The 17188-nt window shown below is 37.0% G+C and overlaps 1 protein-coding gene across 1 annotated transcript in view; it reads right to left on the minus strand.

Annotated features, from left to right (window-relative positions):
- Positions 1-17014, minus strand: part of UNKL (unkempt family zinc finger-like) — a gene marked incomplete at its 3' end in the record, with an annotated part of 42026 nt that extends 25012 nt beyond the window's left edge. Inside the window, exons 1-7 of the mRNA XM_010002577.1 lie at positions 16892-17014; positions 15451-15674; positions 8871-9047; positions 5940-6073; positions 3905-4040; positions 3041-3158; positions 2450-2534 (exon numbers count right to left, since the gene is read on the minus strand). Coding sequence (XP_010000879.1) covers positions 2450-2534; positions 3041-3158; positions 3905-4040; positions 5940-6073; positions 8871-9047; positions 15451-15674; positions 16892-17014 — 997 coding nt within the window. The remainder of the gene's footprint in view (positions 1-2449; positions 2535-3040; positions 3159-3904; positions 4041-5939; positions 6074-8870; positions 9048-15450; positions 15675-16891) is intronic.
- Positions 17015-17188: the final 174 nt, after the last annotated feature.

Raw genomic sequence — 17188 nt, forward strand, 5'->3', positions numbered from 1 at the left:
ACTCTTTCAAGATCTCAAGTTTGTTTGTTGAGATTTGCTTCTTACACAGTCTTCATTCCAGATGATGCAAGCCAGAGTTGTAGAACCTGTTGGTTGAGCCATATAAGTCTCTCCTGATGAATACAAAATCCAATCTAATGCAACTATGTGGAAAGAAAATTAAGCTGCTGGTTCTCAATTAACTGCTAACATGTTCAAAGTTTCAGAGTTCTGGAGATTTTTAAAGAGCACAAGAATTCATACTACAGAGTAGAACGTGGTCAGGGTAGAAGGATTAGCAACAGATTAGAAAGATATTCCTTAAGCAGAGTAACATTATCAAATTATTAAGTTTTGACTTTCCTTCAGTCCTCTTCATCTTTAGCCTGCACAATACTTAGCAGTATTAGTGATGCAAATCTTGTTTATTTTCAATGAGCTTCCTGCAAGAATGATTCCTCTCACAGGAATCAAGACTCAAATGGAAGAATAAAGACAATAATGATCAACACACCCAAAAGTGTGTCTGTGACACTGTGGGGTCTCAAAAGAATTCCAGTCTCCAAGTGCTCTGCTGAGTTTATCCTGCACACTCTCCATGTTGCAGAGGCAAGATGGGAGGCAGCATTCATCATGGAACAGATCCTCCCAGGAGACATGCTAAGGCACACAGAGAGGAGGTCGTGGGGACCTCAGCCCTGGAGACATTCAGTGTCAGGCCTAATGGGACTCTGAGCAGTCTGCTCTAGTTGGAGATGTTCCTGCTTATTGCAGGGGGGTTGGATTAGATGACCTTTATAGGTCCCAATATATTCTATCATTCTATGCTTCAGTATGCTCTAAGGGAGAAAACCAAGAAAAAATAGTCTTCTCCCACAGGACTTTTGCAGCATGTCACAAATATCCATTGAGGTGGTCACTGGCCCACCTCTCCAGCCTGTCAGGGTCCCTCTGGATGACACCCCTTCCATCTATGGTGTCAACTACCCCACACAGCTTGGTATCATCAACAAACTTGCTGAGGAGACACTCAATCCCACTGTCCATGTCTCCAACAAAGATTCTGAACAACACTGGTCCCAATACTGACCCCTGACGAACACCACTTGTCTCTTGCCTCCACTTGGACACTGAACCATTGATCACAACCCTCTGGGTGTGGCCATCCAGCCAATTACTTATCCACCAAGTGGTCCATCTGTCAAATCCATGTCTTGTCAGTTTGGAGACCAGGATGTCGTGTGGGACAGTGTCAAATGCTTTGCACAAATCCAGGTAGGCAACATCAGTTGCTTTCCTGTTGTCTACCATCTCTCTAACCTTGTCATAGAAGGCCTCCAAATTGGTCAGACATGATTTGCCCTTAGTGAAGACAAGCTGGCCATTCCACAAATATTCAGAAATAAGAGCTGTGGGCAAGAATGATTATTCATTGAAAGTCTTTTAGGTAAGGAAGTAACACAATAAATGGGTGTACCACATTTGCCCTAGACCATTAGACAAAGAGGACACTGCCATTGCTTACCACTAAAGAATCATAAGTACTACTGAATTACAGAAATGTGGAGCTTTCCAAACTCAGAAGCATCTCTCATCCCTCTTTCCAGCTACAGAATCAGAAGGCAAAAAGATAGGCACAGAACTTTTTTTTCTCTTTCTTTTTGAAGAATAAATATGAGGTTTTACTGATTACATAAGCAAAAAAGACATACTCAAAAAAGAAGATTTATCAACTCTAAGAAACCAGTTACACAGAAATGCTTCAAGTTCTGCCTTGCATCACAACTGAAAAGAAGATAGGAAAAGCTGTTGAGGCAACTGCACATTTCACATTCTGGAGAGCAGGAAGTGTGTGGGTGTAACTGAAGTTGATACACATATTCAAAATATCACATCATGATGCATATGCAGAATTAATCCATGTAGATGCATACTGAAGAATGGGGTGATCTCTTGGGAAAACAATGGTCCCTCTTCCTTTTTTCTGTATTTAACAGTTTGAGTGCAGTGAATATATTAGTGGGCTACAGAGGAAAGAGGACAGCTGACGATTTTCTCTGTGTTCTTTTTCAGTTTAGCTAAGGTCCTAGTTCTGCAAATACTTGCAAGGATGTTTTAAGTTTCACCTGAGAAGTTTACTATAGGTTTTAAAAGGACAACTGATACAGTTTAAAGTCAAGCATATGTGTAGAAAATTGTCCAATCAAGCTCAAACACTTACAGGGACAAGCTGTATCTGTAAGGAAAAGTACCTCTTGTTTTACTGACGCAGCAAACTGATTTGCTGATGCAAATTTGATGCAAATGCAGCAAGTTCCCATAGCAATATAAGGTATTAGAAAACATGGAATTAATTTCTAAAACCAAGTGACATCAAGTACCATGTATGCACCAAAATCAATTATATTAAGTTGCTTAAAAATTATGGTTCACTTTTATGAACACTGACACAAAATAACAGTTCTCTTACTTTCAACATGTGCAAATGCACAAAATGGACCACGTGGACAGTAACCTGTTTGGCGCATGTCATTGCACTTTGTAGATTTATATATCTAAACAAAACAGAAGGGTGGTTAATCTAAACATTTATTACATAATGACAAAATAGTTAGAAAATGTTAAAACCTTTAAATGGAAAATACTGAGTATTTACTAGCAACTGTTACCACTAGTAAATAGATTGTATTTCATTATGAACCAAAAAAAAAAAATTGGTGATTTGAAGCCTCAGGTCAGAGGTACAACAGCTGTATGGAATTTCCATTCTAACCACACAACTGGATGAGCCAGGTAAAAAAGCAGACACATTTATTTATGCCCAAATCCAGAGAAAATTAATTGTTCATAAGCAGTACAAACAAAAATGCCTACCAGTGAAAACCACAGCAGTACAAATAACTATTTTTTAGCAAACTTGTTTTCCTAAAGCAAATATCTGAACAACTAGAACTGCTGAATGAAATGTCACACATTTTTTCATTACAAAATATACTTAATCAATAAGCTAATCCATAACAACTTAGAAATCACTAAAAGTAAGTAGAAACATAGTTCTTACCTCAGGATGAAACTGTTGCTCTGTACGAGAATGACAATATTGACAGCTATCCCCACTTTCACACCTTGAAGGTTCACCCCATTCATCTGCATGTTTTACACTGGGGCAAGGAGTGGACCTAGAAAAAAGTTATGTCCGGAGCACATTTCTATCTGCTTCCTAGCAGAAATTTCAAACAATTTCCCACTAAATCTCAGAATCTCAGATTCTGGGACCTATTAAGTTACAAATTCTGAGGGACTCAACTTTTTGGAAATTTTTGACAGAAAGATGAGCTAGTAGGATTACATATATATATATATCCTCTCTAATTACATTTATCCACAGTCCTTAGAATGTCAAGCAAAGCCCGTAAGTTCTAAACCCTGTCTCACCGCAAAAAAAAACCCCACTAAAAACAATGAAGAAATCAGTATATGGAGAAGGATGTAAAATGATGTAATGATGATGTAGTGATGAAAAGTAAGAGAGGCAATGCATTAATTTTTTGTGATAAAAATTTCTCAGAAATGAAAAATTACAGAAGAAATCCAGCAAAAGGATAGAAATTATAATTTATCTTTTCATAAAAAAAGAAGGCTTGACTTAGTGATTCCAATTTTTGCTATGAATTATATAAATTGTTTTCATTCACAAGGAAGAAAGATATTTACATTACAACTTCATAGTTTTTGTCTACAGAACTGTGATCATTCTGAACAGAAGGGTTTTTCCCAAAAAAAAAAATTAAGCAAGGCTAGAGGGAAAGATGTGTTTTTACTTCCTTAGGAATATCCAATCACATTATAGAAGAATCCAAACACATCAGTCCATTACAACTGTCTGACCAACCAACCAGTCTATTCTTAAGATGTATCTATGTACCTGTATTTGAATTTTCTGGGACTTCGTCTTCTATCTCGACTATTGTGATAGTGTGGACATGCATAACCCTGGCGGCAGAGTCTGGGTGGCTTGGAACACTGTTCTGTCTTGTAGCCAGCTAATACAAAATTTGTGTCTGTAAACAGGTCACAAATTAAGAGAAATAAACAACTACTTTTTGCATGCATAGTGTCTTTAGTGCGCTTAGGTATCACACTACTTTTTGTAAAAAAATTATGATCCACAAACACCCACCAACCAATTTCTATAAAGCTAGACTGAGTCTTGCATTTCTTAAAATAAAGGTCTAACACATTTACATGCAAAGCCATTTTCATTGCTTTTATATTCAACAGCAATATTACAATAAAGTACACAATCAAGCACTAGTAATCTGTAGGTAGATAAACTATGTGGAAATGAACACCTGAAACAACATTCTTCATTTTAGTCAGACAAACACTAAAAACTGATGCAATTTTATATCTGGATTTCTCCTGAGTTTCATCTTGACAGTCCTTATTTCACCAAAATTGCTTTCATGTTAGGGCATGTAAAGGCTGTTCAGTAAAACTGCCTGGACAAATTCTAGACCCTCTTCTGTACCTTTCCCTCTGTCTCTACATCTTAGGTGTCAGGAAGGAGGATCTAGATAACATACAAGGTTCTGTCTAGAAACAGAAAAATTAAAAAAACAATGGAGCTCGTAAATACATCATAAAGTACAATTTAACTAACAGCAAGCATTGTTTGTGAGGAGTAAATCACGTCAAACCAATCAATCTTCTTCCTAAGGTGAGCACATGGATGTAGGCAAAACAGAAGCAGTCAGTGTCATGTATCTTGAATTTAGCAAACCTTCTAGCTGGAGATGTTCTCAAAAATAAACTGCACATTACAAGACTCTTGTAGGATTTGTGGAAAACTAATTGAAGAAATGTTCTCAGAATCATTAATGATGTACTTTCCAACAGCAAAGATCATTATTAAGAGTATCACACAGAGTTTACTCTTTGTTCAGTCCTTTCTGACAGTTCCCTTAAAGGTTTAGGAAAATAATGCTGAAATCACTAGTTGGATGATTTTCAATCCTCAAAGCTCTCCGCAATCTTTCTATATTTACAGGGATTGACAAAAGTTATACAACATCATATAATACAGACATGTCACAATTCAAGGAATGAGACAGAAATTCTTGTAGTTGGTCAATTCTGCCGTCTTTTTTTTGTCAAACATACAGTACTTTTTGATCTAGAGCTGACAATTAAGCTCTACACATTATTAGTACTTAAATGGTTGGAATTCACCCTATGGTAGATTTTAAAAACATAGAGGGGACAAGGATCACACAATTATCTCCCTTTGAACTCCTAAGAGACAGCATCTTCATGTGACCTCTTCCTGTGTTACTGTCCCCACATGAATTTTGTGGAAGTAATTGTACCCAGCAGCCTTTTCCCAAGTAAAATTTGGGCAAGAGCTCTAACAAAATCCAACTGATACTAACATATTTGGCTACATAATAAGCAACTCTTAACCAAGAACATGAAATCCAAGTTTGAAAGCCTTAAGAAAACCAGGGCATTTCAGCTTACTTTAAGAGACCTAATGTAACACTTTCAAGACATTATTGTATTTTAATATACTATTCTGATTTTCTGTTTAATATTCTACTTCATTCCTATTAGTCAGGCTCAGCCAAGAATAAAAGTCCATTAACTAGCCCAACAATGACTCAAAAAAGGAAGACTAATCATTACTACTACTCAGCACAAGACAGAGCTCATACTTTTTCACACAAATTAGCAACACTTGTGTTCAAGTAAACTGAAAAAGACCTATTAAATAGCTTCAAAACAAAACATTTTCAAAATACAATCTGTGTAACTTGTTCACAAATATCCATATTACTTATATCAACCAATTCTTTACTCTGATAAAAGGCCTTTTGTACTTCTCCCATATGAAAGACCGAGGATCAACAAATTGGATCAAACATCAATACAGAAAGAGAAAGGAGACAGGGTAACATTACCCTGCCATCTTGGATCTTCACTAAGGATCTTCTCAATCATTGCCTGGCTTGCTAAAATTCCTGGCTGTAGATCTGGAATGCCTTCACCGCATCCTAGCTGCCCATTCTGTAAGGTTTCATGTGCCTGAAGTTCTCTGGAATGGGGAAAAGATAGTAACACTTCTAAACTGTATAGGTACAGTAACCCTATGTGTCGCAGATGTAATCCTGTCCAAGTCTATCAGAAGTATGTCAATTAACCCAGTTCTTAACAAGCCTAAATTGTAAAAAAAAATAAATTAGAAATTTACTGTATTTCAAACAATAACTCATGCCAAAGCTGGCAAACAATCATAAAGAATAACCATGTCATACAAATAAAAAAAGAACACATGAAAGAATGCTGGCATTAAGTACAGACAATGTTTGTACCTGCAATGCTCATCTGTATGCTGACATTTTGAGTATGCTGTTAATTTATAATATTCCACTGTCACATAGGACATGGTACAACCAAAAAGATATAGAAAGGGCAATATGGGTGATCAGAAATACAGAACTTCTTTACAAAGGAGAATTAAACACCATAAGACTTGGAAAAGTTATGACTGAAGGAAGGCACAAACTACAGCTATTGAACCCTACATCATCTAAAAGTAGCCAAGGTACTTTTGGCTCACTGTAAGATTTTGTCAATAAAGGTTGTGAAGACATTCAGAAGACCTAGTAACAAGCAACATTATGAGGATTTGTAACCTCTTCTGAAAGAATTTACAACCGCTCTGCAAGTAAGCAACCACAAGCTTGCCGAAAGAGCAGACTGACTATGACCAAACTAGAAGTTATTGTATTAATCGTATGAAACCTCTACCAAAAAATCTGACAGAATTTTATAGTACCATTTTAGTGAAACTAAGCTGCACAGAGGTTCAACAACGGTAAATAACACAAAATGTTTTTTAAAAAAAGATACTACAGCATAATTATATTGGGCAGACTTTGAAGCAACAGAGAAGCAAGGTGAGGAATCAAATACTAGAGGTGTATCTATAGTATTCTGAGAATCAAAGCATTGGCACTGCTTTCTCTAGACACAAATACTCCAGGAGTTTAGCTCTTATAACAAAATACTCCTACTCAGGATCTCTGAGGAGTTTGAAAGGTGTGGTGGTTTATAATGTAACTAATTACAGTATCATCTACCTATATTTCAAGAACTTCCCAGATCCCAAGTATACTTCAAGAAAGAAAATCCCAAAGAGAAAGGAACACAAGACAGACCCAAAGCCAAGTCTAAAACCTTTCAGTCTTTTACAAATTCAGAAAATGTGCAGGTGATGAAAAGGAAAACAGGTAATTCCCAGAGAGTGCTTTTTTTTTAAGCTGGATGTGTAGAAGAACAAGGTTATTAAGGGGAAGAAAGTTAACACCTGCATCAGTGATAATATTGTAATTTCTCTGCTCCTTACATAAAATTATGATCCTAAGATCTGTGTCTATCGTAGTGGGAAAAGACCATCAAAGTACAAATAAGACCAAATTGACTTCCTTAAGAATGCTTTATGCCTGAAATCAGGAGAAGCAACGTTTTTCACAAACACCAAAGAAGTTTGAGGCTGCCTACTTGTAGGCATAAAATGCTGTTAAACATAGACTCCTACCATCAATGTCTTCAGCTCCTTCTCATGCTCTATGGCTGGCAAATCACCAATAAGCAATCACGTAACACATTAAAGGGCGTTCAGAGTACACAGCTTGGTTTCAGTCTTGCTATACATTGGTTCCTCATTTTAATACAATACAAAACACTACAAAGACACTAAATATTCTGTATCCAGACTGACATTATGCTGCGTATGATAAAGGAGGAAATTTAAAATGAAGAAAAAAAAATTAACAGATGTCTTGCAGAAGAAGCATCAGCTAGCTAACTGAAGAAAATCTTCTGGAAAGAAAAGCTATGTATCAGTAAACAGTATATGACCTGGCAATGCAGCAGAGGCAAAATTCTGTGGCAAAATATGAATTTAAATAATTATGGAATTACTGAAAAGGCACTAACTTCATTTAAATAATTGTGAAGTGAAAGCTATCATCTCCCAACAGATGGCTGGGAATAAGGGATAATAAAAGTAAGAATGTAAGATAGCAGCCATACCAGCTCAGATCAAAGGTTCATCTAGCCTGGAATCCTGTCTCCAACAGTGGCCAATAGCAGATATCTAGGGAAGAGTATAAGAATAGGGCAAGCATATAGTGATACTTCCCCAGAATGCTCTTCCAGCATCCAGTAAAAGATACTTGTGACCTCCAAGGCTTCAAAGTTTTCTATGAACTGGTATCCTTTCCTACTGAGTATATACAGATCACCTTCTATAGCAAGAGTTCCCCTTCCACCCTTTTATAACACCCCCCCAACAACCTGCTTATCTCCCAGCTTCGGCCACAGCTAAAACTCCTACCTACCACTACCCTGATTCACAAAGCACCTTATTTCGACGTAACTTCATTACACATTAGAGAGGGAGAAAATAATACTGATAACTTATAGATAAAAAAACGCAACATAATTTAAAAAACAGGAATGTCAGTAGGCAAAATGCCAAACATACAAGCTGGGAACCAAAAGCTGGCTTAACAAAATCATAAATTTATGAATGCAAAAACCACATGCAAATTTACATGGCGTAAATGACAAAAGGCAGAGTATCTGAGTCTTCCATCAGTCATAACAATTACATACTCAGGTCTTGAAATTTCAAGTTACAAAACCTTAGTACTTGTATTTCCCAGCATGCTTCTATCTGCTATTGCGATGCCCAGTGAATTGCATTCCCATGTCACGAAACTAAAGATATTTTTCATGCAAAGTATACTGCATTTTCTGGTATGTGGTGACAATAGATGTGGCATTTCCCGCTAATTAGGCTGAATAATTTGAAACAAGGCTACCTTATATCATAAACTGGTGTTCTCAGGTCATGTGGACCATGAGCAAAGGCACAGTGAATTCCATTCTTCATACAGTGACCCCGGGCCTCTGTTTCATGAATGCATGTTCCAGTCTTGTAATACCTGAGATGATACTTCCTTTCTGTATCCCCTGTTGTTCGATGCAGGTAAGGGCAACTACAGAATAGAAAGAGAAAAGTTAGAGCATTGCTTTGAGTTTTGTTTTTAATAATTTAATTCTGAATTGTGCTACATCTCTTATCAACTTATAAACAAGTGACTTTGCAGGATTCTTCAAAGGAAAATTGACCCAAACAAACCACCATCACAGATCAGCTTCAAAATGAAAACCACTAATCTATTTCTTAGTTTCTGCTAAAGTTATATGATTATATAGCACACTGGCTCACAGAGATATTATGAATAAAACTAATAAGCACCTCTGTAAGCAATAACATCATCTGAGCTAAGGAATGACATCTTCCATACTGACACAAGCTCAAATAATTTCCACATTTAGAGGTACAAGATTATTTTTTTGTTCATGTTATCATGATCTAAAATCAAGGCGTACTTGAAACATGATAATTTTTTTCCTGCCTGCTCTTTATAGACATAGAACTTATTGAACACTGAGGGGAAATCCATTCCATTTCACTCCATTCCATTCTTCTGTTAGAAGGAAGAGAACAATTTTCACATCAGTAATACATCTTTGTACATATACTAATACTCTCTCATACACAACTAAGTAAAGATACTGACTATACTTTAAAATGGCTAAAATCACGTATGGATTATAATTTCAAAAACCAAAATAAAACAAATTCTTAAAAACAAAAAACAAAACCCTACTGGGATAACTGTTCTCTCTCCATTTATTTCAGTGTAATTAATTTCAGTCTCTGCTGGTTTTGAAAAAAATACTAATCTCCAAAAACTACTTTCCCTAAAGTAGGGAAGCTTAGAGAGTGAGACAGAACAAGTGAAAAGTCCAACAGAATTATTTTGCTTTGCATGCAGGGAGAACCGCAAAGCACTAAATAGACCTTAACACTCATAAGGATTTATGCTGGCTTAAGCTTTATTTACTATATTCTAAAAGTGTTAATTAGAAACCAGACTAAACAAATGCAATTACGTGCAAACATTTGCAACTCTGGTATTTATATATTTACATCAAAATAATACATTTTTTTTCTACTGTGTTAAGCACCTGCAGCTTGTGCTGACTTCAAGGTGATACTATTTATGATTTCTGAGAATCAAGTTGCTTTCCTTGTAGGAATTTTAAACTAGCATTCTGTTAAACAAGATAAATGGGATGCAGCTGGTGTGTTATACCTATCTCTTTAAATCCCAACAGAATTAATTCCTGGGAAGACTAAGTGTACCAAATTCAGTGCTACAAGTCATTTTGTCAGTGTAAGACAGAGCACAGCCTATGCTCAGATCTGACAGACAGACAGGATATAATCCTTGTTGGACCCATTACAGTGCCTCAGCTGAATGTTGTGATGTGTGAATAGCGCTGACACAACCCCTTCGGTTCTGCTAGCACTGGAATTGAAAAATCAGGAAACCCATTAGAGTCAATCAAATACTTTTGCCAGTACTAGTCCTGTACAGAACTCTAAACAAAAAGAAATGCAAACTGAGCTATATTTTTATTATTGATAATGGTCCCATCACTAGCAGGATCTTTACAAGGGTCAAATGTCTCAATTTTCTCAGCAGACTATCAATTACAAACTCTATTTTTTCACTCATATATGCACACTTCACAAAGGTGAGAATACTCTGACATATTCTTATGCATAATGTGCATGCCTCCATTTGTTATCCACTGAAGTTTGCTTATTCCTGTTGGGAACAGGAATTAAATGTCTTATCTTTCATCCAAGAAGTGTACAAGCGTTTATATCTCATTGCTTGTCTCTAATTCCATGGCTCCTTTCCAAGGGGCAAACATTTTTGCTTAGATATCTGCATTTTTTTCCCCAGCAAAATTGCCTTATCAGAGGAGGTCACAAAAGAAAGAATAATTAAAAAAGAAAAGTTAAAGCCTTCAGTTATTTTTAAATTGCTGTTTAAAATAGGTAAATTCAATGCAATATAGACATAGCTTGTCACTGTCAGACAAGCTAGGCACAACTTGGATGCAATGTGAGAGAGGAAAAGATACTCAGGTCACAATTTTTTCCATAAAAAGACAACACAGAATCCAAAAACAAGCTGGGAACAAAATATAAACTGTATCACAAGACTTCTGCTAAATTAAACCTAGTTTTGCTTGCTCTAAGACTCAACACTTGTGCCATCAATAGCTAATGAAACCTGAATTTTACTGAAAATACAGCTTGCCTACTGCATATTTTGCTACCTGCCTCCCATAACAGTTGAAACCCTCTTCCAGAAACTAACAGCATGCTTTAATTAGGCTATCAAGTGTGACTGGGATGGATTGGTACTGGAATTTTGACTAAGACTTGTAAAGAACTAGATAAAGAGCTAGTTCTAAAGGTGACTCAGAGGGACTAAACAGCACACAAACCTCAAAGAGCAAAAATGATGGCACTAATTTTGCATATATGTATTTTATATTAAAATGTGTTATTCATAAAATAGCACAGTAATATATATGCTGTTAACCACTGACATCTTAATTGACTGTAGTTCATTGTAGGATCATAAGTCGGAAGGGCAAAGACCCCTAATAAAAGCAGCTTTTAGATGGTCAACAGTACTTGATTCACACACAGCATCAAACTAAGCCAATGCACTGAAATATGCACTAAACAGATGTTCTACCTTTAATGAACTGGAGGGATGTTATATCTTACCTTCACTTTATTAATTAAATATTTTAATGGAGCATAAACCATTGTAATACAGAACTTCAAACAGGAAAAGTATTTTGATTTAAAATGGCTGATTTTACTTACCATCAGATTACATGGCTGCGAACTGATAAACTTATGATACATAAGAATCTATGTTCTTATGTACCATATTTTGGTGCTAAACTTGTTCAAACATCACTTATTCCTTAGGAACAAAATTTTTACTTAAAAAAAAAAAAATAGTTCCCAGGCAGAATAACATATCTATTTCATGGCCTGTATTTCTACAGCAATCTCCCAGCTAAAAAAAAATGTATTGAATCCTAACTTAGTCACCAAGAATCAGTAAAGAACATTACTCTGAATGTCTAAGTTCTAATCGAGTCTACACACAACATTTAACTATTGAAATCAGGTATTTTTTCTGCAGCCAGATCTCACAAAGTAAAACTATTGCTACATTATTCAAAGTAAGTAGATCTATCTATCTACCATGAAACAACACACGTTCACAAAAAACTTAAAAGGTTAACTGCTTACTGATGTTTATTTCCTTTTCACACAGTTCTTAATTCACATCATAAACATTCCAAAGATATCCTTTAAGAATAAAACAGTTCCAGGCTAACACTAGCTCTTAAGTGTATGAAAACAACTACATAGTTCTATTTCTGTTCAACCTTGAGGTGCTGACACAGTTTTTCCTATGATTACTTGAAGTGCTCTTCTGTAGCTGGCTTCTGTAATTCATTCCCTTTTAGAGCAGGCTTACGTTACAGATTCTAACATACCCAAAATAATCTTCTATTTTAGAATCTGATATCAGTTGACTACAATGGTTGAAAAACACATCAGATTAAAAAAAGAGTATCACTTCAACCCTCACTCATGAAATTAGGAGGAACTTTACTCCCTGCTCAAAATACCTGCCTCTAACTCTGCAAGTAATTTAGTTTTTCTCACAGGCTCTTCCCTGGAACACAGTTTTAATTTGCTACCTTTAGAAGAGCCCTTTTCTGAGCAGCTTTAAGATTTTGGGCCTCTTTTCAGTCCAAGTTGAACTTTAGAAAGAAATATCACAGATGAGCCTGGGTGAAACCAACAATTTCTACTTTAACTCTATTGAAAGTATGCTCCTGAGAACAATTATGGGTGTCATCATTCTACCTTTCTTTCTAATTCTCCATTAGCTCACAAACTGTATTAACCTACCTGTACACTCAGATGAGCAGAACAGAAAAACAAAGACATGAAGTACCCGTCTGTTGTCACATACAGCATAAAATGGTGTCCTGGAACTACTGTTTATAGCCTATTTCTAGAACTTGAAGTTGCTCCAACTAAAAGGTTAAAATTTTAGGCAGAAGACAAAACAGGGTAAAAAAAAACAACCTCTTTTGCTGAGTTCCAAAATACGAATGCTGCCACACTGTAACAATGTCCTCAGAAACTGTGTTCTCCTCAGTTTTTTATCCCTGACATAACTGACATATTTTGGCATCTTCTATCATTAAGCAAGTTACCTTTGATTTCTCTTGCCTTTCCCAATTCTTTGCCCTGTATGCCTTTTCTCTTCTACCTTAACTTCAATCAGCTATCAGCTTACAACAGCTGGCTGCCATTTCTATCCACCAGTTCTCAGGATCAGATCTATAAGGCCTCAGCAGTTCAGCTGAAACTTCTCTCACAAATGTCTCAAATAATCTCTCCTCACAGTGGAGTCAAAGAATCATAGAATGGTTACGTATGGAAAAGACTTCTAACATCACAGACTCCAACCATCCAGCCAGAGGAAAAAAAAACACAAAACAACAAAACCAAACAAAACAACAAACCAAACAAAAAAAACCACCAGGCCCACTATAACATGTCCTGAAGTGCCATGTCTATACTTTTTTTAATGCCTCCACAGATGGTGACTCCACCACTTCCTTTGGCAGCCCATCCCCCATTTTCTGGAGAAAAAAACAAACAAACCAGACTCAATTTTCTCTATTCATATCTTGCTTAATTTTCTTAATTTACTGTCTGCCTTTCCTACTTTTTCTCCCCTTGAAATATGATTCTCCTTAGTTTATGGGAATTATGTTTAAATTTTCCTCTCTATCTCTCCTGTAGCACACCTTCCAACCTCAACATTCTCTTATGCTTCTGGTGAGGAGTCCCACAGAACTTCAACCTTGGGCCCTGCTCTTATCCTTCTACATCTGGGTGATGTCACTACAAAACACAAACTTAAAAACCATAACCTCTTGGCTAATCAATTTAACTCAAAATGTAAGCATGACATGCTAAAACAGATGTATGAATTGCACTACTGATGTTGTTTCTGCCAACTCCTTCTCACTTCCATTATGCCAGACAATACATTACCCTAAACCTGCTTGTCATTTAGACTCCCAACCAGGGAGTAACCTTCAGCAGTTCTGGGGGACGAGATGTCCAATCTAACTGCAGAAAAAGGTTTCCACCTCACATCTCAGTTATTGAAACATCTCCTCTTACTTGCTTCTAACAATTCAGTCATGACCAGCTAAAACCCTTTTAAAACTTGGTTCCTTTTTCCTCCTTTAGAATCAGAATCACTCAAAAATGAGTGGTCAATTTTTGTCCCCAACCAATCCATGACATGAGCATCAATTATCCTCCAATGTTGATTTTCAAACAAGAACTTCTCATACTGCCCCAGGATTGGCAGGAGTGCTTTACAAACACCTTAAAAAGGTAATTAATTGTCTTCTTTCAAATCATCCCTCAGAGACTTTTTTTTGCTGTTTATATTGCACAGGCATGGCACTCATTATTGTCAAGCTGCTTAGCATAATTTTGTTGTTTACCTTCTCTTATCTCTGTTGTTCAGTTTGTAAAGACTGGCAAAAAACTCCACCTTTTCTTCAGTGACTACAGCCTGTAACACAAAAGACACCTATTCTGTGAAAACTGCTGCTGTACACTAAATGAACTAAAACAATCTTCAATTTTTAAAGCAAGTGACCAGCATAACCACATATTTCCTGACTGCTTTCATGCAAATCTTTTTGTCAGAAGTCCTTCCTAGCTTCCATCACTGCAGATGAAAGTAGGTTCTCTGACATATGACCACAATATACTAGGCTCCTCCATATATGCCTGCCTGCCATACTATACCATTTGCTCATTCTCATCTCCACAAAGCTTCTACCCCTCCCTAAATTCACTGAAGACCCTCTGTAGCCTTAACCTAGAAGAATCACATGTCCAAGGAAATGCAAACATTAACGGGCTAGTCAGACAACTAAGAGTGAACTCCTTCCTTTCTTTTTCTCACTGGAAGCATGACAAAACTGTCATACTCCTCTATAGCCCATCAATCTTCACAAAACTTGGGTTTTATATCTTGAAGTCACCTCTATACAGGCCCTACTAGTACACCTACTCATCAATTTCAAAGTAGCTAGGAGAAAAAGAAAGCAAAACTGGAAAAAGAAAAAAGTTGCAGCAAGAACACTAGCACAAATGTGAAGGACCAATGCTAGCAGCAAACCAGTTTCTTATGCTATGTTTTAAGGACAAGTCACAATACATGCTTATATAAAAGTATACATGTGCCAAAAAAATGACAAGTCATTTATAGAAATCTGTCTTCAAATAATCTGCAGCAGGATTCAACTGCTCACTTTCACTAAGGAGAAATCAGCATCTTTCCTTAATGTCATTGGTAATACTGTAAACACCTAGGACTGAAAGAAATCACTTACTCATCTCCATCTGGACAGATTCCTGTAGTCTCATCATATTTTGTACAATAAACATCTGGACTGTAGTTAAAAGTCCCATCACGCCTTCGTATAGGTCTACGACGACGCTGATTTAGGAAATGCCAATGAAAACAGGTAAATGGTCTGTGCTGGGTACACTTGTGCTGCAAAAATAGGGGGCACTGCTCTGTCCTAAATTCCTTTAGATACCTAAAAAAATTAAACTGTGTTACAAGTTTATCTTATCGGAGGCACATTTTTACAGTATTAACAGGGCACTTGAAAATTCAGTGCACATAGCCCATGAAAAATTGTACAAATGTACCTGTATACAGTTTTAGTTCCTACGCACATTTTACTGCTTAGCTGTTGAATACAAATTACTTCATTTTTTATGACAGATACATTACTAACAAAATATAGCAGAATACCTGGCAAATTACACTGTTTTATAACTAAAGTAAAATTAAATAAATATATTAGTTGAAAAAGCAGTGTTTAGAATATTGTCCTAAGTAACCACCAGAGATTGTAAATCCAACAAGTTACCCAAATGAGCATTCATTTTGCTTGCTACCATACAAAACAGTCCCACAAGGTCTATTTCAGCTAAATACCACATCTAATTGAAACATTAGCCCTTAATAACAATATTCTGAAAATACAGATACACTAGACAGAGAGCTAGAGGATTAAGACTTTTATGAAGACTATCAGAGGCCATAAGAGGACTTCAGCAAACTTATTTTAGTGACTGTTACATGTGCGTCGATACGGTCTGGGGTCTTTGAAGGTTACTTAGGTTTTAGTAAGACAGTCCCTCATTAGCATGCAGGGCATAGAAACTAGTTAGAAAGTCTGGTACTTCTTTCCATAGGATATCAAGGTCATGCCAGACTGGGCACTACTATGGCATTTATCAAAGGATGCAAGACAACACTTTTTCCTGTCTCAGTTTATATGCCTATTAGCCAATTTAGCAAGTTAATTATGTTGCTAAAGTTATGCACTATCTGCAGAGGAAGGGCTATATGGGAGCTTTGCAGAAGCTTTAAGAGTTTCCAGAGTTCTCTAAAATATGTCCAACAGGCTACAGGAGAACTGAAGAACTAGGGGAAGGATAAGAAATAGAAATAAGCAGCATATTTTTATTCCCAGTTGCTTAAATTGCTAAATGGGGGATGTAATGACACACAGTTATGAAGCGTGTCTTTAGAAAAGAACCTCTAAACTACCCAGGACTGGGGGGACTGAAAAACAACCATACGAAAGGAGTAAAAGTTTTGGACCTTAAGGCCTGTATGACACGCTGCAGCAGTATCCAGGTAAGCAGTAACATTCTTGTGATGTAGAAACAGTGATGTTACAGGGGATGGGACTGAAGGAATGCCAAAATTAGGTGATAAATTATTATGCATCTGTTGGGAGCACATGATCCTACATAAGATGGGCTGTCGGTAGTGCTAGAGGGCTGCAGAGACTCTAGAAGCCACATCAGAAGAAAACGGAGCGGCTTTCTAAGAGGATGGGAGCTGTCTTTGAGTACGGGAAGGTCTGCGAACATCGCGCCGAGAAGGTGCCAAGGACTCGTGCTGAGGCTGGCTACACACCGCTCAGGAGCGGCAGGACTGCAGTGACAGCTCGAAGGGGGCGGTGCCGGAGCGCGGGGGGTGCTGCGGGGCTGGGGCTGCCGGGCGGTGCCGGCGGGGCACAGCGCGGGCCAGAAACGCACGACGGC

This window comes from Chaetura pelagica, unplaced genomic scaffold (assembly GCF_000747805.2).
Source record: "Chaetura pelagica isolate M959 unplaced genomic scaffold, ChaPel_1.0 scaffold438, whole genome shotgun sequence".
In the NCBI taxonomy this organism is placed as follows: domain Eukaryota; kingdom Metazoa; phylum Chordata; class Aves; order Apodiformes; family Apodidae; genus Chaetura; species Chaetura pelagica.